This window comes from Lycorma delicatula, chromosome 1 (genome assembly GCF_047948215.1).
Source record: "Lycorma delicatula isolate Av1 chromosome 1, ASM4794821v1, whole genome shotgun sequence".
Taxonomy (NCBI): Eukaryota; Metazoa; Arthropoda; class Insecta; order Hemiptera; family Fulgoridae; genus Lycorma; species Lycorma delicatula.
The window spans coordinates 392,241,149-392,263,556 of NC_134455.1; the positions used below are offsets into that span (position 1 = coordinate 392,241,149).

Sequence of the window (22,408 nt, forward strand, 5' to 3'; positions counted from 1 at the left end):
AAGAACCTGTATGATTTATTGATTTTACTTACTTACGCAGTAGTTTTAATTCTTGCATTGCCTCTTTGAGGCCGGCGGTTCTATTAATCGGTAAAAATTACCGTGATATGATAATAATAACGATGATTATAATAATAATAATATTAATAATAAGAATACAAAAACAAATATTAATTAAAATGAAATAAAGCGTAAAAGGAAAAATAGGACCGGTTGGAAAAAGAGAAATAATATATGTAATAATATTGAAGAAAATAAAGAACAAGATAATACAAGTAATAGTTATAAAAATAATTAGCATAAGAAAGGAAATACAGTAATAATGTTAATAATAAATATGATGAGATTAATGACATTAAATTTGTCAGATAAATGAAACAGATGTTAAAATTAAGTTGCCAAAAATTATTAACAAAAATGATGTTTTATATATATATATATATATAAAAAGGAAAAAATATAAGTAAAATGAAGAAGAAAAACGTAAATAGCTGTATATTGCCAAATTTTTATAACAATAATGTAGTAACGAATCTTAGAAATACGGTGCCAAATATTATAGATAATGGAAATAAATAAATATTCTGAAAAGAGAAAGCGCGAAATTAATAAATATAGTGAAGAAAATATTGATAGAAATAGTTGCCAATTACAAGTAATAATTATGATAACAAGAAGAAGAAAGGTAGGAAAAGTAATAAAAACAATAAACGTAAAATGTGGCCAAATATTAATAATAACAATTGTATATTGTCGAGTATTACTGACGAAGATAATGAATTTAATAATTATGGTCAAATGAAATATAGAAATAGGAAAGAAAATAAAACAAATAAGTTGAAATGTTGTTAAATACTAATGACAGGAGTAAAAGTGTCAAATATAATAAAAATAAGTGACGTAGAATAATATTAAAGGAAATATTGAAGCTAATGAAATAATAGTAAGTGATTATGCTATTAATTATAACGGTTATGATAAAAAGTATAACAAAGTTATTAACAATGAAAGTAGTGATGTTAATGAAGAAGATATTAAATATAATAAGAAGAATATTAAGGATAAATAGTCGAAAATTAACAAGAAATGCAAGAATAATAAATGTATGTCGTCTAATATTATTAATAAAAAAGATTACAATAAAACTGATAATTACAATAAAAGTAATTTTGGTAATAAGAAAAGAAATAGAGTTAATGTTAATAAAATGTTGCCAAATAATGCGATCTTAGAAAAAATAAAAGTAATAATATTACGAATAAATATAGGTGCGAAAAGCTATGAAAATTAAAAAAAATACCAACGACAGAAATAAAAATAATAACCATATTATGAATATAGTAGTAGTTCTAATATGAATAATTGTATGAAGAATTTGAATGTTAGATATTAGGACCGTTCATTTATGAAAACATTCGATTCAATCGATTCAAATATATGGAAAAGCATACATTAACAAAAGGAAGGGTAAAATGTTAAAAGAAATGGAACAAGAAATAATTAACATAAATAAACCTTGGATATTGGACTAGTAAAGAAAGAAAATAATTTGGTTAACGAATTAAAGAAAATTAGAATATAAAATAATTACGAAGAAGAATTATTAGTGATTAATGAATTTTTAAATAATTTTTATTGTATTGATAAAGGTACATTACGAAGGAAAATATACTAATTTGAACTGATGATAATTACTAATTTTGAGTAAATGTTGTATACGTATTAAGAGGAAGTATTATTGATTACTGAATTTTTATAAATATTTAAAGGAATTAGAGATTACTAAAAGGTCGAATTTAATGAAGAATTTGTATGTATTGAAATAAATTAATTATTTGAGTAATATAAAAATTAATGTTAAAATAAAATAAATGTGGAAGAATTAACTATGAATTGTAAAATTAAATAATTTTATTTATTATGTTATTGTTAAAAATTAATATAATGTTAAAAAGATGTTTAAAAACATGTAAGAAAGAGATACATACTTTCACATCTGTATGAAAAATATTAATAGTCACGTACTATAGTTAACAATACCAAGGCTATATTACAAAGAAAATATTATTTACAACGTATAATAAAATACAATATGTTGGAAAATAATTTTAATGCGTGAATAAAAAAAAAAAATATATTTTATCTATTGAACCAATACTCCATTATAAAGATTTATTGAAATAAATTAACAGGCGTCTTTAATTTAGAAAAGGATAATATAACTGGCGTTTAAAACCAATATATATATATATAACTATGAAATAGCGTATAAAAAAGAAGAATAAATTATTAGTTAAAAATAGTTACCCACCGAGTTACCCAACGCGTCTTCCCAAATCATCTGATTTGGATGTCGAGAATTCCAGCGTTCAAGTCCTAGTAAAGCCAGTTATTTTTACACGGATTTGAATACTAGATCGTGGATACCGGTATTCTTTGGTGGTTGGGATTCAATTAACCACACATCTCAGGAACGGTCGAACTGAGAATGTACAAGACTACACTTCAGTTACACTCATACATATCATCCTCATTTATTCTCTGAAGAATTATCTAAACGGTAGTTACCGGAGGCTAAACAGGAAAAAAGAGAGTTAAAAATAGAGAAAAATTAGTTTTAAAAAAATCCAATAAAATTTAAAGTACAAAAATTATTTTAAAATATTAAGGAAAGATAAATGTAGAAATAGTGAAAATAATTTTGTTAATAATATAATTAATTTTGTTATAGAATATTTGACAGCAATTGTAAAATATAATTTGAACTTAGAAAATGATTTTTAAGAAAAATTACAACTACTATAGTCGAATATTTTAAGACTAGGCAACTACAATTGATTAAATGTATTGTAAAATGTTAGATGTTAAAAATTATGAATAACGAGATTTCTAAATGATAAATTACGAGATGATAAATTTCTACATGATAATCGTTTATTATTATTTAGGAAAAAAAATCATCGTTGAATACAAGAAACGTTAAACGGCGGAACGTATCAACAAATAAAAACAATTACTATGCCCACAATTTAAAGGTACACGTACAGAATTATGTGTTTTCAACAAAAAAAGGAAATTATATATTTTTAACAATATCCTTCGAAATAAAAAATAGCCCATCAACATTTCAAAGAATTGCGAACAATATTTTACGTGGAATTCAAAATGAGAATTTATTAATATATCTGTGTCCTAACTAGCTCCTAGAACTACCTTAAAAGCGTGAGCTGAATAAGCGTAGTACCATACACCACACTCTTGTGTGTCCCGCCGCCCACTTTTCATATATATCATTAAAATGGCTAGGCGCACCCCATCAACTACTAAAATATATATGACTATGAATAATTAATTTATCTTGTCAAAGAGAGCAATTCGCTGCCACGCCTAGGCCGCTGAATTCCGGCAAGTACCTGTCCACCATTAAAACACTTGGAGCCTTAATCTGGCTGGTAGCCAGCCATATTTCTCGGTTAGCTTCCAACAGCAGGGCGGTAGGGATCTTTTCCCTTAGGTAAACCACTGATGTCGGTTGAACAAAGCAACCGCATCAAGGAACTCCTACGCGGTCCGACAATGCGGCTCTCGCCACATTGACTCGCCGCTTGTGACTGGCCAATTTTCCCCTTGACCTCAAAGTTCCAGGGTGGCCTGAGTTTTGGCCCCCCAATAGGTGGACAATCGAACATCATGTGTTCGTTGGATTGAACCTCTCCGGAGAACCACAGCTCATCAGCTGCCAGGTGGAACGTAACTAATATTATTAGACCACCCCCAATTATATTACACCACGTAAAGCGGTAGTGGCTGAATTTCAGCCGGCCGGTTTTAAAATTGGAGACGGGCCGGTGTACGAAGTCGGTCTCCCCAGCCACTTGGTTGTGCGCAGTCTTCCCGTCTACCTTGGCTAATTTGGCGGGTATATGACTACCGTACGTATATGACTATGTTCTGTGGCCTATTCGTATCGTAGGTCGTGCTCAAGCGCGATCTGAACATCTGTGTCTACCGGAGGCCCGTTATCTATCGGGTTTCCGGGTCCCAGATAATTGTGTCCGGGAAAGTTCATGCGACACTGAAACGGCGTCGGCAACGGTGCGGCTTTTATACGCTTTCACACGGCAACCATCCCCACCGCTACGATCCACCGAACCGCATAGCCGCTAAGCTATTGTACCGGAGGTAAAGCTTTTTGCCGAGGAGACTAACGGGTTATAATTCGGCGAGGCGTAGAGAAAAGTCGGAGCCGCAGCCACCTAATATTCGGAAACACATACACATACATGTTAGGCTTTTAGGCTTTATAGTAAGCCGTGAGCTCCGTAACTGTAGATACAATTAATTGTGAAATTAATTATTACGTCTGCGAGGGAGTGAGGTGCGAGGCTGGATCTTTTCCCCTTCGGGTTAAAGATCCGAACAAGTGACCAGTACGTTAGGATCGTAGCAATGGGGATGGTGGCCGCGTGAAAGCGTATGGATTCATTTCGACGACTTTGTTTCTATATACCGTCGTTGCAGTCTCCGGTACACGTTTGCCTATACTGCCCCTTCCTCTCTTTTAACCTCTCCAGTTTGCTCTTCAACGAATACAAGTAACGGGGCCTGGCCGTCCTACGATCCATACTACAAGCGGCATTTACGTTGCCGCACGACGGAAACAAATAATTTTAACTTTAATTAATTTTTACTTTATCTGATAAATAACTTTGGAAATATTTACTGAAATATCACTGAAAACGATATCATTATCATGATGGGTGATATATATTATTTCACGGAAATAAAACGTGATATCAGAAATCATCGTGATTGAAATTAAACTAATAACATTTACAGGGAAAATCTCGACCAAGCATAGAAAATGATGCATTTAAAGGAAATTACATTTTTGCAAAATCGGTTGATAAGCAGTATTATCAGCTCCTGCTTAACTTAAGAAAATTCTGAAATATAATGACGAGTAGAATAAGTTATTAAATGAGTGGGATGAAGTGTTATAGGCGATCAGTTTATATTACATAACATTATCACTGTGTTAATGACAATAATCATTGAGAAATTATATATTACAAACCTATTAGTATAATTCCTTTCATTTATATATATACATACAGTCAAACCTCTATAAATCGAACTTGAAGTTTGTTGGAAAAAAATGATATATAGAATGTTCGATGTGCAGAATTACAAACTGCAAACTATTCATTGTTTTCTTACTAAAAAAGAAATTAAGTATAGTTATTTTTTAGAGTTAGACAAGAACAAAAAGTTAACTATCAAAGAAATTTATTTTAAAAGATTTACAGATATGTATATCATTTATAAATTTGTTTAAAATGTAGTAAAACATCTATGCTCGTATACAAAAATCGAAACAGAATTTTTATTTTTTTATGTATCCCAATTTAGCAATTAGATAAGATAAAAACGATCTTAATGTTACTCAATTTTCGTTAAAATGAAATAGGATGGGCCGGAGAATAAGAACAAAAAGAATGACTTTATGTGCTTGTTTGATCATCCTTTTATCAAAGTTAATAACCTACTTTTCCAAAATTTATCAGGTTGCCCAAGAATTTTTTAATCTCAAGCTAACTTCAAGTTATTTCACGTCTTTGAAAATAGCGGCTGTTTACTTTTTCTTAACACAAGAAGTTTTAATTCTTCCACCGGTCATGCTCGCTTAATACTTTAATACTTTCTCGGGGGCTTATATTCTTACAAAATGGTTTTCAAAAATGTGTCTTCCCATTAAAAATATTGCGTTTCTGGCATCCTCCTACACTTTCAAAAATCTAAAAACTGAATTACGATTTTTAAAATTTGTTGATACCGTACTTGTCAAAATTCCAGACGTTTACACCTCGTCATTATTTTTCATCCCGCTTTCTATCTTTTATTAAGCTGAACTTTTGTTCCCTCTTATAGATTTCCGTTTAGGGATCATTTTGACTTTTTTCTTATCGATGTAAAACCCGGTGAGAACTTATCATTAAACAAACTTAAATTCCTGCTCTTTCTACAACATGAAAAATATATTTAAACAAACTAAATATTGAAATATTAAATATTGTTGTTGTCTGATTGTTGATTGGTCAACCGTTATTTTATTTAGTAAAATACTGCTTAACGATATTTAGTCCTTTATTTCTTTTTTTAATTCATTTATTGTAGCTTTTTAGTTCAATTTATTTTTTATATTTTTGCATCTCGTTTGATTTTCATTCATCCCAAAGATTGAGAAAAATATAAGTACTTAATGGAGAATAAAATAAACTGTATACAAGTAATTAGCAATAACAAAGAAAAACATTTTTTTCACGTTTATGTTTATTAAAATTTAACACGCGTGTTAAAAAAATTATATTTCTTTTCCTTATTACGTGCCTAACAATATGTAAAACTTATTATATAAAAATATGTAAAATGTTATTTTTCTTTAAACATCAGTTAAGTAAATATTTGAATATACATTGTAACAAATTTTAATCTTTTATAATCGGTACCCTTCTACATTTACTACTTACACTATTTCTTTAAAAACAAATTACCAGTTGAAAAACTATAAAAATATTACGATTTATGTTTAATATATCCGAATTTATTATACAGTACTTATCACTCCTGTATTTGCCCTTGCATTAAAACTTATTTAATGGTGTTATATTGTTAGTTGCACTCCATCCCAACTGAGTAATCTGCATCACATTAGCCGTAAATTTCCCTTTAATGAAAGAACACAGTATAAACTACTTTTCAATTCGGATGATGTAACCTTTAAATTTGTATTTTTTTACCCTTTCATATTACGTTATCTGCAAATTCTTTTTTCACCAATGTATATTTTTTTGTCTCGTGAATCAGATGAAATTTTCACATACATAGTAAAAGATAAACGTACTATCTATGTCTATAAGTTAATTACTATACATTATTATATATTATATATATGGAAAGAGAAAGAGACTGAGAGAGAGAGAGATAAATTAATTAATCACTGGTAAAACGCAATTTTATTATTTTCATTGAAAACGTCTTAGCTGTATCCTACAATGAATCTCAAACATTTCTACTGCACTACTTTCTATCCACAGCACCCTTCAAAATTTGCTTTTGAAAATCTCCAAAGTAGCATATTTTCCATAAAAAATAGGTAAGGCAAATTTATTAAAATTAAAAAAAGAAAAAAAAAATGGTTCAAAATATATTTTTATATTTTATATTTATATATACTTTTATATTTTTTTGTACTATATGGCACAATTATAAATTTATTTAGTGTTTAATAGTACAAATTATATTTTGAAGATTGACAGCACACCGTTTCAATGTATTTGCCATATTAACCTTTCTTTTTTTTTCATGTTTAGCCTCCGGTAACGACCGTTTAGATAATTCTTCAGAGGATGAATGAGGATGATATGCATGAGTGTAAATGAAGTTAGTCTTGTACAGTTTCAGTTCGACCGTTCCTGAAATGTGTGATTAATTGCAACCCAACCATCAAACAACACCGGTATCCACGATCTAATATTCAAATACGTTTAAAAATAACTGACGTTACTAGGATTTGAACGCTCGAAATCTCGACGTCTAAATCATCTGATTAGGGAAGACGCGTTCACCATTAGACCAACCCGGTGGATTATTTAAATGGTTACTAACTTATTTATCGAAGTTAAAACGCTTGAAGGTAAAGCTATATATCAGGTGTATGGAGGCGTTCCTCAGGGATCCGTGCTTGGACCTACCCTGTGGAACGTCTTCTATGACGGGATTTTTAGATTAAATTACCCGGAAGGGGTATCAGTGGTCAGCTATGCGACGACACAGCGGTTATAGTGGAAGATAGAAATGTAGATATCGTAGAGGACAAAGCCAATCGAGCGCTATGTCTAATTGACGAGTGGCTGGAAAGAAATCAGTTGCAGATTTCCCTTAGGAAATCTTGTTGCATGGTTCTTGCTGGTAGAAGACCCATCAGAAACATAAATATAAACATCAGAGGAGAAAGAGTCATCGAAGTCAACGAAGCAAAATATCTTGGTGTTCTGCTAGACAAAAGCTTAAAATTTAGTAAATATTTCGATATGATTTCCAACAGAGTTACCCCCACCATTAAGGCCTTGAGGGAGCTTTTTCAAAATCATGGCACAACTAAGATGGAAATCAGGAGGCTGATAACGGCGACCACCACATCGGCGTTATTGTATGCGGCCCCGGTATGGGGAAATGCAAAAAATACACAGAGAAATAAAACTAAACTAAAAAGTGCTCATAGACTCCCTCTGCTTAGGGTGGCTGCAGGCTATAGAACAGTGTCGTATGATGCGTTATGTATAATAACAGAAGTTTCCCCTATAGATTTGCAAATTAGAGAGAGGACGTTAAGAGCCACGGGACTTCCCAGAGTTAAGACCATAGAGCTAATACAGCAAGAGTGGCAGAGTGCGTGGGCGCACTCAAGAGTTGTGGATTGGACGAGAAGGCTAATCCCCAACATAAATACATGGGTTGGTAAGAGACTGGGTGACGTGAACTTCTACAGCACGCAACTATTGACAGGCCATGGTTGTTTTGGTCAATATTTATTCAGAATTGGGACGAGAGCCACCCCACAATGGGAAAAGGTATAATAAGAAATTCTAAGTCCACGCAGGATTTCTTAGGGAATTTTTAAACTGTTATAACTCGTCACACATGTATCCAGATCCAAAACGGGTTGAGTTCTACACGAATCAGGAGTACTACTTCATCTGACCCATTAAATCCCCAAAAAACCTTTGACCCCAAACGTTTTATTGTTTTTTTTTGGAATCTTCCATTTTAATTAATTCCATTTCCCTTTTTTCTTCGCACACTTACTCCAAATCTTTTCCTTTGCCCTTGACCCCATCGTGGGGGGTATTAAAACACTCGGAGCAGGGCGTAGAGTGCTTTTAGCCTCCCTTCGGTGTTAAGGAAGAGAGCGAGACGAGCAGAGGCACAGATTCCGGGGAGCGCAGGCGTCCCACCAAGATCTGATAGATTTGCAAGGCGAAATGAACAAGCTGTTGGATCTAATAAAAGAGAAAAATACCACGAAAAGTGAAATTAAGGAGTCTGTGTGGCTCCTGGACAAGATAGTAGATGCTGTTATTTAATCGGTTGAGAATCTGGCCTCATGTGGTTTGGAGGAGTCAGCTACTCAAACTGAACGGTTCGATAGATCCACGGCGTCTATGGAGGAGATATTAAGGAGTTTGGAAAATTGTGTCGACCGGAGGAGATTCCGTGCTTAATATCCATAAGGTAGGACGAAGGTCTCTTCAAAACCACGGAGGAAAAGTCGGGACTACCCGAATTAAGCCGTGGCTCTGAGGTGACGATGGTTATGTATTTAAAAAAAGACAAAAAGATTCAGTTCTCCAGGCGGGTTTGCGTTTTTGCGCTGCGAATAGGCCGCATGTTGAATGAAGGGCAAATCGCCCCTGACATTGTACTTCGAGATACCCAGAGGGCCTCCACAGGTAAGAGCTCCTTCTTAGGTAGGCGTAGAAGGTTGAGAACACAAGTGGAACCTTCGTTCTGGTCATAAACTCGGCAACGGAATGTAAAAATGAAATATTTACTTCATAAATTGCATATAGTTTTTATATTATAGTTTTTCCGGCAACTCATTGCGAGATTTATTATTGCAAAGAGATTAAGGAGCATAAATCTTAACATGCATTTTAGCTTCATTCAGTGACAAGTGACTAACGATTCATCTATTGAGTCATTCTCAAATTATTAAATAGTAAAAATTATAAAGAAAGGTACTTTAAAAAATATTTTATTACATAAACCGACTTTTATTTGATAAAAAATAAATAAATAAAAGAGTTCATTAAATGGTTTTTTAATGACTGATAAAACTGTAATATTTGATAATCAATCAGGTCATACCAACCTTTTTTCAAAGGACGGCAAGTATTTAAATATGTATTATAAATAAATATTTAATATTTAAAAAGAAATGTTTACTTCATAACTTGCATATAGTTATATTTAAAATTCACAAACATATTAAACATGGTATTTATCTAAAAATTAGTGAAGAAACAATATATTTACAGTCATATGTGCATTTACTTTTTCATAGTGTTGGCGGTTTTCGTAGCATTGTCAATGTCTTAGGAGAACGTGATTTTTTATGTTTCATTCTTTCTGGCTACGATGTATGCAAATTAAAGATTACAACATAACGCTCTTCTAGTTTAAGTTTTCTCGAATTTGAAATGCTTATTACAAACCAAAATTTTTTTCAGAATATCTAACTCCAGTCTAACTAGCATATCTAACTAACAAATCAAAATTTGCTAGTTTCAGCAATATTTAAAAAGAATATATAAACAACAGACAATAAACAATAAAAATTAACAAAAAAATTATTTTTAATGCAGCCTTTAAAAATATGTTTTAAACAGATCGTGTTATATTAAAATAAATAATTTATGTGTAGAGGAAATTCAGATTTCGTCAAGGTAATAGGCTTTTAAAAGTACTTATCATATTATTGTTTTATAATAATTTGATGTAAAAAAAATTGTGTCAAATTTAAACCTTTACGCTACTTTAATTATGACAGCGTTGTAGTTCTAGTAAGAAGTAAAAGTAATTTATATTTTTAGATTTTTATCTTAAATGCATTATTTAAGTAATTTTATATACATTCCGGTTATATATAATGAAATAGGTATATAATCTTAGCAAGAAGCGTATCTGAATTAAAATGTGATCTGAGTAGAGTAAAAACCAAATAAAAGTTTGATGCTTGAAAAGAAAAAATTATAAATATATCGATTGTGTTTTGATGAAAATGACTCTTTATTTATTTAAGCAAAATACGATCAAGTTCAATCAGTTTTTATGAATATATTAATTAATCGGGATCAAGATCGAATTCCCTAAGCTAAAGTAGGAAACTTCACCACTATAATGCACGTAGTCTTTATCGAATCATAAGTTCCTATCAGTAGTGATGATATAATAATTTGTGTTTACATGTGAAAACAGATTCTGATTTGCAGAAAGTTACAAAGGCGAACCTGCAGAAATTCATATTGTATAACTTTATAATAATTACAAAACTCGTGTTATATAAACAGGAAATTCAGTATTACATTTTTTTGCTTTTAAATAGATAATACGGTATGAATTAAAGTAGCCATCTAATCTGAAACTATGCATTAAGGTTCGTTTTCCAGTATATTAGAACTAATAGCTATCTACCGAACAGAATGCAACAGTGCATCAAACCAGTCAAATGAGTTATAATAATGACACAAAGCTTCATTGTGTTCCTACGAAATTTATATAAATCTATTATAATCCCATGATTTTTATTTAAATAAACAGAGCCATCATTTTTTTAATATATTATTAAATCTTGAATTTCTGATCGAATAATATTCTGTAACGAATGATTTTGATTATACAATTTAGTAAAAAATTTAAAACCATTTTCGATTTTTAAAATTACGGAAAATAATAACAGCATATTAGTGTTACAACCTTTTTCTGGAAACTATTTTTCAAATTTAAAATGTCTGTTAAAACGAATTTTTAAAAATATAGTCGGTTTCATTAAAATGTTTACTGTTGCTGATTTTGATAATGGATTATCATAGCCGAGCAAGTATGCATGCATTTATCCATATTATTTAATTTTATCAGGAAGTATGTCTGTGTAATTCTTAAATACTAGTTTCGATTATTAAAAGTGAATGCAGAATTAGGATTTCAGACTGAGATAAAAATGATTTAACACAGATTTCATTTCTCGTTTGGGCCGCTTTTGCATAATGCAAAAAAATATAAATGTTTGGATAGTTGAAATATCTTGCTTTATCTAATGCAAAACAAAATCAACACGAAGAGTGGTTTTTTACTAGTTAAAATTCAATTTTAAATGTTTTTATTGAAACAACAATGCTTACTCACGTTTTATCTTAGTACTTAGAGCGCATGACAACGAACCTCTTTCCTTTGCTACTTATAATGCCGCATAATAAAAATTCACTTTATAACTGAACATCAGTTCACGCAATTCATTTACTGATAAACGAGGAAAAGAGGAAAATTTTCTTTTTTAAAATTATGCGTGCTAAAATTTTTATTTTAAACCTAATGTTTAATACGATAAATGCGTTAGTGTGAGTATTTATAATACATTAGTAATAAAATATTTAATCCATCATATTTCGTAGATAAATGAAAATACATCGTAGTCGATAAATCAATTATTCAGAAAACCAGTAGGGTCATATGATTTGGTCTTTAATAGTGTATATTTAAAAATTTAATCTAAAATTAATTGATATAACTTCGTTATTGGTAAAAAGTAAGGTATAACCACACAGAGTGTTGAATTTACAGTATCCCTTTTTTTGTGACGTAATATTTTATAACAATGGTTACATCATATTCTCTAAGAAGATACTAAATGATTTCCTGAAAAAAAAATTTAAAAAATTGATTAAATTTTATTTTAGTATTTCATTTATCAAAATCGGGTTAATTTTTCTAAAAAATATTCGCATATAATAAACCAGTTTCTATTATTTCATGAATTTTTCATGTGATAAGTAATTCACCATATGAGTCCAGGTTATGGAAGAAAAATAAAATGCAAGTTTTGTACAAAATGCTAAATCCATGATTAAATCTTAGCCAGGGCTTTGCATAAGATTTTTATCTCGTTTTTCCGCGCACCGATCTTTGGCTTTTTGAATATAACGCTATTAGAAGCTGAATTTTTTTAATGACGAAAATTTTTAATCTGTTATATTAGAAAAAAATCATTCAATTCCTTAATAAATGGTTATTATTTTTGTAACTCTTAAAACAGTGAGTTCTGAATGAAACGCTTATTATACATAAGCAACATTTTCTTATGGTTTGATATTTTGAGTCGTCTATTAAATTTCATTCTTTTAAATAGCTGAGTTCTTTCTGGGGGTAAAATTTAGAAACAGCAGTTTACATCTAAAATGACGAGCATAATGTTTCATAGTTAGCCCTAAATTTACAATTAATAAACATAAATAAATATATGTCTAATAAACGATTTATTTATGAACATTACAAATGTATTTTATTTTGATATTGTTGCGGACTTTCATATAAAATTTAAAAAAAATTCCAGCACCAAATCTATGTCTGATTATCTATTTCAATACAATTTATAGAAGGACAGAACTTGTTTATACTAATCTTACTGAAAGACTTCATTTGAATCAGGGAAACAAATTTACAAGTTTAAAATAATAGGTATCTTCTGTGTCTGCAATTTAAATATTTATAATTGGGCCACCGTATTTTAAGCACGTTCCACAAAAGAATGCACTTTAAAAAGAATAAATTGTAAGATAACTGCGGAGAAGATTTTGAATTTAGATCTTATATCGAACGTTTCAAGGGACGAGAATCGAACTGTCAGTTTACCTAGGATTGTATATATCAAATAAACAGCAAAATAAATTACTGCTTTTCCGAAACACAGATAAATCCTTATTCAAAAAACTAATTTTTATGATTAATCCTTGAGAAATACATTTTTTGGGGGAAAAAATTCAAAAGCTTAAAATGAAAAAAAAGTCGAAACGATTTTTTAAGAAACTTTTCTGAAATTCCAAAATATGTTTCCCCAACTTATGAAACTATGTTTTGCGATTTACATACTACAAAGTTATTAATATCTGTCTATATTGATTGTTGTCCACTGTCTGTTACGTGTAAAATGTATATCACTGGCGTAGCGATCCGTGATCCAGTCAATAATTAAATAAAACTATAATGTGTTATTGTAATATATATATTGTATTTAAATATGTATTAAATATATATATTTATTTAATTTCATTCATATTATTTACTGTAACTGTTAAAACAGTGAGTTCTGAATCAAATGCTTATTTTATATAAGCATCATTTTCTTATGGTTTAAAACTGAAAAAAAATATCCATTTTGTTTGAAACAAAAAGGATATCTCTCTTCATTTTTAGTAAGGTTGAAATTTGGTAAAGAGATTATTTTATGATATATTTACGAATTGAAAAATACACGCAAAAATTCTTTTTTTTTGTGAAGTACACGTTATATACTTAACATGTGTGTAAGCAAACACTTTCCTCAACATTCGTAATGTTTTTTTTTTTTTTTTTTTTTTAACGGACATTACACTACATATGTTAAAGCCTTTTCATCCAGCAATGAGAATAACAATGAACCAACAGTAGATATACTTACATTAAAATGTGGCCGTCTAAAATGTTTTTGCTTTGTGTAATATATAGTTGTGTTGTATCTGTATAAATGTTGTAGGTAGTCCTGAAAAGGGCAGACCGTTCGAATCAGACCTGGATGGATCTGATTCAAAAAGAGAGCGGCAAAAGAAACTTGTTTCCAGCCTCCTATCCCTAATCGTCCTTGATGATCTTGTCTGTTTTTTAGAAAACGTGATTCGTGATGAGTGGAATGAAACCATCTACAGTAAACGTTTTCCAGTTAATAATACATATAATCGTGTATAACTGTGATAACGTATAATTTGTATAACCGTGATGCTCCTCATGCAGGAATAACCGTTTAGTGGAATTATAATTTGCCTCTTGGTTAAAGGGCACACAAGGCTCACTCATAGTTATCTCAAGACTCAGACTGTTGTACCATTTGAATTCGCAGGACTACCAACTAGATGTACACCATATCCTTGTGGATATATATATATATAATATTGATATTTTACAAAGTTAATTATTTAATAGATATATCCACCACAGAAATTGCTAGTTTAAATGGGAAAAATTTATTAAAAATACTTACTCTTACAAAATAAAATTAACCAGTATGAATCAAAAAATTCTTAGTGAATCAGTATTGATGAAAATCCAACATAGATAATTAAAAACATAACCGTTGATGAATAGCTTGAACATATTTTGTTTTTTGCAAGAGACAATTTGAATTGAAATTTTGATAAAAATTTTATTAAACAGAATCCGCCTAATGATTTGGTTCTTTTGCAATTATAACTAGAAAACTTGCTCTATTTTACTGTGCATATACAGTTACCGTTATGAATTTGCACAAAAAAACCTAAAATACGGTAAAATCCAATATTTATATCATGGATTCAGGTGTAAAATTCCGCCAGATAAAAATAATATAATGAAGAAAATAAAGGCGTTTTGACCACTGAGGAAGTTGTCAATGGTTTAGGTTTTATTTTAATGTAATTTTATTATTGATACATTACATAACATATTAATAGATGAAGTGATATCTTTAAAAGGCATTTTCCAACTTTTGGATTTAGAAGTTGCCACATCACCTCTGAAGTTTATATCTTACAGCATCCGGTTTCATTAGTCCATACATTCTGCAGGATTTTCTATTTTATCACTTTTACTGTTCAAATCTAAACTAATAAATTTTTCAGCAAATAATGCAGATTAATCTTCTCTAATTTTGTTTAAATTTCAGGCAATTAAACCCAAATGAATATACTGAATGTGAAACGGATGAAACAATTTCATATAGGTACGTAAGACAGCTTATTTATTCATTTATTTCTACGTTTTTTAATAATGGTTACATTAAATGATTTTTCAAAAACATAAAAAAAATTATTCATAAAATTCTATTTCTATGAAACGAAATAAAAAATATGAATCAGTAAACTTGTTTCTTTAGTAAAATTTGCGTAATATGTAAGCAGTACGAACTAAATTCCCACATACATTTAATGCTTTAAAAATATTGGGATTTGAGCTGGAAAAATAAATACATACTGAGTTGCCTGTAACGCTATCGAATTTTGTTACAAAACTATTCATCTCTTAGGCAGAAGCATTTTGGAAATCTGGAAATGATATACTTCTGTAGCGATTTTTCAAAATATTACACCTGTTCAAAGAATAACTTATTAATTCTAGTGTGCAACTTCGTAAGAACGATTTAAAATAGTTTTAAAATTTACAAGGTAATGAAATTTTAAAACGATGAAACAGTTTTTGATTTGTGTAAACTCAGTTTTCCTACTCTTTATTTTCACCATCAAAAATAAATCAATTCTTGAATTTTGCTCTACGTTATTTCATTAATGCTGTCTTTAATACGTCATTAATGGAAAGCAAATCTTCATAGAAATGATACCTGAATAAACAAAAACGTAGTTCACGCATATGTACTTCATATTTCTTCTAATGTTTTATCGTGTCCTCTGTAAATTCGAAGGTCGCAATATTCCTGTAGCTCTGCAAACCGTGATTCGTGACGATTTGTCTAACCGTACAGCTCTGTTTTACGATGCGCACCTAGTTGTGGAAAAATCGGTTACTAGGGGAGCGCGAAGGGTTCCCTTCTCGGTACCCTGTTGTGGAACCTGGTAATTGACGATTTCCAGATGGATTCACGGATCAGGCTTTCACCGATGACTGTCTCCTTTCAGTTCGTAGTAATTCACGACCACAGCTAGAAAACCGGGCGCAGGCGGCCTTGTCAACCGAAGAGGACTGGATGGATACTCAGTATTTAAAGATTTCTGCGCCAAAGACGAAGTTTATGCTTCTCGAGAGTACAGACACATTATCGTACAGTCGTAACCCCCATATTAAGTATAAAGGCTGTGTAATCAGCCGAGTTAGAGTTCATAAGGACTTAGGTGTTTTGTTTGATGAAAAGTTACTGCTTAGCAACTACATTAGTAAGTAGTGGCGGACGCCGTCTCTGTGATGCACAAACATAAGACGATTGCTCGGAAAGAATATGGGTTGACGGGCCGTCAAATGTACAGAGTGTACCGAGGGGTCTTTGAAAGCATGACCTCATACACGGCGCTCGTTTGGGCGCATAAATAGGATATGAATAGAGCACTTGTTCAAAATTTAAGGAATGCCCAGCGCAGAGCCTTAATTGTATGCAGTGGTATTTTTAAAACAACCTCCTACAAGGCTACCACCGTATTTGGAAAGGCTATTCCAATCAATTTAGTGGTGAAAATTCGGGCAGCCATTGGAGATTGCGAAGAGGTCGGGATGCCGAGGTATTTGGAATACGGTTTCGAGCTGGACCACACCCAGAGCGGAACGGTGATCACAATGCACCAGATCTAAATTTCGTTCAGTTGCCCACTTCCCGCCTGCTGAAGAGGCTGCAGAGCCTCGCGATGGAAGCATGGCAGCTGGAATTAAACACCACCACTAAGGGAAGATCCTTGTATAATTTTCTGCTGGATCTGGGCTGATGGTATGCCTCGAGCTCGTTTTTATGGGCAACGGGTACCCGGGTGCTCACCAACCATACTAATTTAAACCAATATCTCTTTTGGTTCCGCCTGGCAGCTGATGAGCTGTGCGTCTGCGGGGAGGTTCAGTCAAATGAACACCCTATATTTGACTGCCCTACTCTTAGGGGAGCCAGACACCTGGCCAACTTGAAACTTAGAGGTCAAGAGGAAAATTGGCTACTTTCAAGCGGCGAATGAATGTGGCGAGAGCTGCATTGTTGTACCGTGTGGGAGTTCCTTGATGCGGTTGCTATGTTTAACCGACATCAGTCCTTTACCTAAGGGAAAAACTCCTACCGCACTGCTGTGTGAAGCTAACTTAGAGATATATATATAGCTGACCAACAGCCAATTAAGGCTCCGAGCGCTTTAATATGGTGGACAGATACTTGCTGGCATTCAGCAACCTAGGCGTGGCAGCGAATTGCTGTTTAGACGAAGTAAATTTTAATTTATGGATAGCATATATGTTTTTAGTAGTTGACGGGGTGCGCCTACCTATTTTAGTAAATATTTGACAAGCGAGCGTTTGGAACAGGTAAGCCGGTTGCGTATGGCACCGCGCTTAGTCGGCTCACGCTGTTTGGTAAGCTCTGGGAGCTATTTAGGACAGTGCTCGCTTAACTGTTTGGAGGCTCAGTAGCCTTTTGTGGCACAGACATTTGGTCTTACGCTTTAGGGCCTCTGATTGGGGTGGTAGCGGAAGAAATGCCAAGTAAAGCAATCTAATGTTTTATTAAAATATCAACTATGTTATGTAATCAAGAAAAAAAATATTACAAATGAATTCATGTTGTTTTTATGATATAGATTGTGATCTAAATTATGTGTTTTCTTTCTTCCTGCAATTCATTACGAGATTTGTTATTGCACAGAGGTTAAAGAGCATAAATCTTAACTTATATTTTAGCTTCATTCAGTGACAAGTGACGAACAATTCATCTATTGCGCCATTAATAATTTTTAAATAGTTAAAATTAAAAAGAAAGGTACGTTAAAAAATATTTTATTACATAAATCGATTTTTATTTGATAAAAAAAAATTTTAAAGAGTTCATTAAATCGCTTTTTAATGACTGGTAAAACTGTAATATTTGATAAACAATCAGGTCATACCAACCTTTTTTCAAAGGACGGCAAATATTTAACACGATAATTTACAAAATTCTACAGGAATACAGAAAATATAATACAAAATAAAATGTTGATAATATCTACAATAATGTTTAGGTTAATTTTAGTAGTTACTGATTAGTATCCATATTGTAAACATTAATTTTTCATTACAGTTGTGATTCGCTTTACAATTGTGTGATAAAGGACATAATACCCACACAGTAAGTATTCTGTCAAAAATAGTTATTTTACCTAAAGTAGAACACGTAAGACCACCGCCGAAATGTAAAAAACAGCCAGTTATAAAGTGGCTATTCTCTTCTACTAAAATGGAGATTAAACTTTAAACGAAAATTAGATAGTTTACAAAAAGATTTTGGATGCGGCATACATCTATCAATGCAAAAGAAAAAAAACGGTGGAAATGTGCTCATGTTTTCTTTTTATTAGGCAATAGAAGTGGAAGATAATAAATATTGGTACGAAAATCCCATAAAGAGAATCGTTCATTGTTCAATGGGATATACCCCATACTATTAATTTGTGTTAACGATAGAAAATTTCCTTTCCCTAAACTAAGTCATGAAGAGAACATTGGCACGATTCTTAATGAGAAATCTCATAAAGCCATGATTAATTTCTATTTCTGTTACCAGCAACAAAACATAGCTCGCTTTCATAAGATAGATAGAAAATCCACTCTAAGTGTTGGAGATTCTGCGTTGGTACCATTTTGAACTATGCAGTTTTCTCAATAGGAATGAAAAATTGAAAACTCCCTTTTATTATTTAGAATTACAAAATACTTTCTTATATTAAAAACTTATGGAAAAGTCGGAAAAATTTACTTGTTTGTTGTTTTATGTATAGAGGTTTAGCTAATTCTGGACCATATTGATTTAATTATTCACCGAAAGAGCTCACTGCCACCAGGTTTCTAGCCTAGCGGGAAATTCCTAAAATTCTTCAATATAGTTCCGCTACCTTCAACGCAGTAGACACAAACCAGGTCAAAATTGTCGTGTCGTTCTTTAATAGAAGTGCCACATTTATCGTTTATGAAGACGTGTAATGAGTCGAGGATATACAATGCCATTCTGAACGTAGAAAAAAGATGTGTTCAATTTTGAAAGATATGTAAACTTTACGACAATGCAGAAGGGAAAATACATCTGCTGTTAAGATAAGATAAGATTAGAGAAAGTTCACTTTTATAATTTATTCCACGAAATAAGGAAAGACAAAGAGATATTTTATTAATATTCTATATTACTTAGATATTAAGAGCTAATTTTCAAATCTTCTCATGATCAAAAAAAATTAATTGAAAATAAAACACTGATAAACTACACACCACCAGAAGAGAAAATTTCATGAAATTAAAAAAAAATTCGGATCCAATTTAATCAAAAAAAGTAAACAAAGGAAGATATGAAAAATAATATGCTTAAAAAACTGCTTTATCTGATGGGAAATCCTACGACGGTACATCCATGTATCTCTTGGAGTACTGGTAACCTAGAACAATCACCTTATCCGATCAAAATATCTGTGTCGGGATTCAATTTATATGAGTTTTTATAAACGCGTTAATCTTACTGTATTTTCAGACCAACTGAAAAATGTACCGACTCGATTAGAAGTTCAATAGTTGCTTTGGATGCAACCGTTATCTGTACCGAAGGCGTAACATGCTATCAATTATCAACTCGTGCTGTCAATTTTACGATTCGGATTGAAATTTCATCACTGTGGTTCAGAATAAATCTTTTTAGATTTAGACAGACTAATATCAAGAATATTAAGATTCTCTGGAATGGAATGGAATGCAAAGTTGGCAGGAGTTTATTACTCCCTACTCCATCGCAGAATCTGGACAGAGTCCCTTGCTGCTGGATCATTCTAATCGGGCTTGTTTTTTTTAAAAGGGTTAATTTTAAATAGCGGGTCTAATTTTTTCAAGTTTTGTTTATTATTATTTAGTGTTTTAAGGACGGATTTAATTGCATTCCAATCCGTTGTTAAACCAGCGTTATCGAACCCATTTTACGGGCCGACCGCGGAAGGCTAGGCTTATAAAGCCTGTCCTCCCGACGTAATTCCCCTTCAGACGGTCCACTGAAGTCTTTTCGGTGCTAACTTTTTAATAGGCTAGCAGGAATACGCCACAACGGGGCACTACCTGTAAGGAGGGAGCAATGCGTCCCCTTTTCCGGAGGAGTCGCAATTGCTGGGTTATTTTATCTTTCTTGTAAGTTTTGAAAAGGAGAGGTTGTGTAGAAGCTCTTCATCCGCTTCTGGTATGGCTGCCCTTCAGGACGCATCTCTGCTGGGCTCTGTTCCGGACTCCAGTCCGTGATGTTGAGACGAGTGGCTGGTCTTCCTTCTTCTTTTTCTTCATCTTCTCCCTCTTCTTCTTCCGAAGACCTCTTTGTTCTTCTTTGGCCTGCACTTTCCAAGAATTGGTAGTAACCGAAGTTACATACCATTAACCTTGAAATTCCCGAGGCCCCGAAGGGCTGAACGGGGGAAAGTGCAGGTTTCTTCGTTCTTCTGTGCTGTCAGTGGCTGCTGGGCAGGTGGCTGCTGGGCTTGCGACTGCTGAGCTGATGGCTGCTGGGCTCGTTCCCTCTTTCTTCTTTCTTGAAAGGAAAGGAAGGTAATAGGGAACTTACAATGGTGACACCTATTCGCGATCGCGGTTTGGGGGCGGCGATTTTCTGGAAAGAAGTAAACAGAAATTATTCACTCCACGTAATTATTAACCTTCGGACACACGTGTGTCTGAGAAGGGGTTGGGGGGACCGCGTGGCCGCAGTGAAGAAACCATTTGTTTTTGTGGTGGCTGTTGGTATCTGCAACAAAAGAAGCAGAACACACACACGAAAAAAAAAAAAAAATTAATTAATTTTTACTTTTCTTTCGACTGGCAGGATGAGACGGCACGACGAGTCGTTCCACATCCACGTTTCTCCCGTTTCTGAAACAAGTGAAACAGAACAAAACACACGCGGAGAAAAAAAAAATTTTGACCGCGTTTTTGTTTTATGCGCGACTTACCGTGTTTGACGTCTTCAAACTATATAACTCGCGAAAACTATTCACTCGCGACCCCGGAAACGCGTCTGACGCACTATTCCGTTTATGGCTCATGCGATATGGAGGCCCCTAAGCCTGGTTTGTCGATTTTCGGCTACCGCACCACACCATCACGGTGGTTCGTCCAGTACGGCGTGAGGCCGCTTTCTTACAACTGTCGGAGTTGGGTCCTCTCTGCAGATGTCCCGAAGATGACTGTGTTCGGACACAGCCGCTCTCCCGAACAGTCTGCGCGCCTGCGCCACCCCCACTAAGATTCTCTGTATAAATATTCACGTCTAAGAAATAAACCGAATAACTTGAAATATTTTTTCCAACGATTCACCGGGTTTTGCATGGTTTTTTTTCTGAACACTGGCTGACCAACACAGAAGACATTTCTGAGCAACGTAATAATAAACTTCCTGAATCATTTTGTAGAATTGCATATAAAATCGGTGAATCTCAATTTCTGTTAAAGACTACCTTCTCAAAAAAGTTGAAAAATCCATATTTTCATGGAAGAAATTAATATTGAATGCTGTCCAATTCAGTGTTATAATCTAAAATCAATTTTATTGATCATGCATAGATTTCCTTCTGGTACTTTTAAAACCCTAATACATACACCATTGGTAATCTTTGAAATTGTCAATAAATTGAACGCAATAATGTGTCGTGATTTTAATGTGAATTATCGAGCTCTGTAACGAAGGATTATTAATTTGAATAAGTAGGATTGAATATTTAGATCTTCCAGTCAGCTACAACAATGTACCTTTACCACCTGCGCTGATTCTCTATATTCCCACTATATTTATCGGCGAGGTTGTAGCTTAATAACTTGATTTTTAATAAAGCTAAAAAAACTTACGGATAGTTTTATTTCACAATCGATT

General features: G+C 32.6%; 1 protein-coding gene across 1 annotated transcript in view; it reads left to right on the forward strand.

Moving 5' to 3' along the window:
- The window catches only part of LOC142317363 (uncharacterized), a 427,416-nt gene that overhangs the window by 280,201 nt on the left and 124,807 nt on the right, over positions 1-22,408 (forward strand). The window contains exons 2-3 of the mRNA XM_075353862.1: positions 15,512-15,568; positions 18,605-18,652. Coding sequence (XP_075209977.1) covers positions 15,512-15,568; positions 18,605-18,652 — 105 coding nt within the window. The remainder of the gene's footprint in view (positions 1-15,511; positions 15,569-18,604; positions 18,653-22,408) is intronic.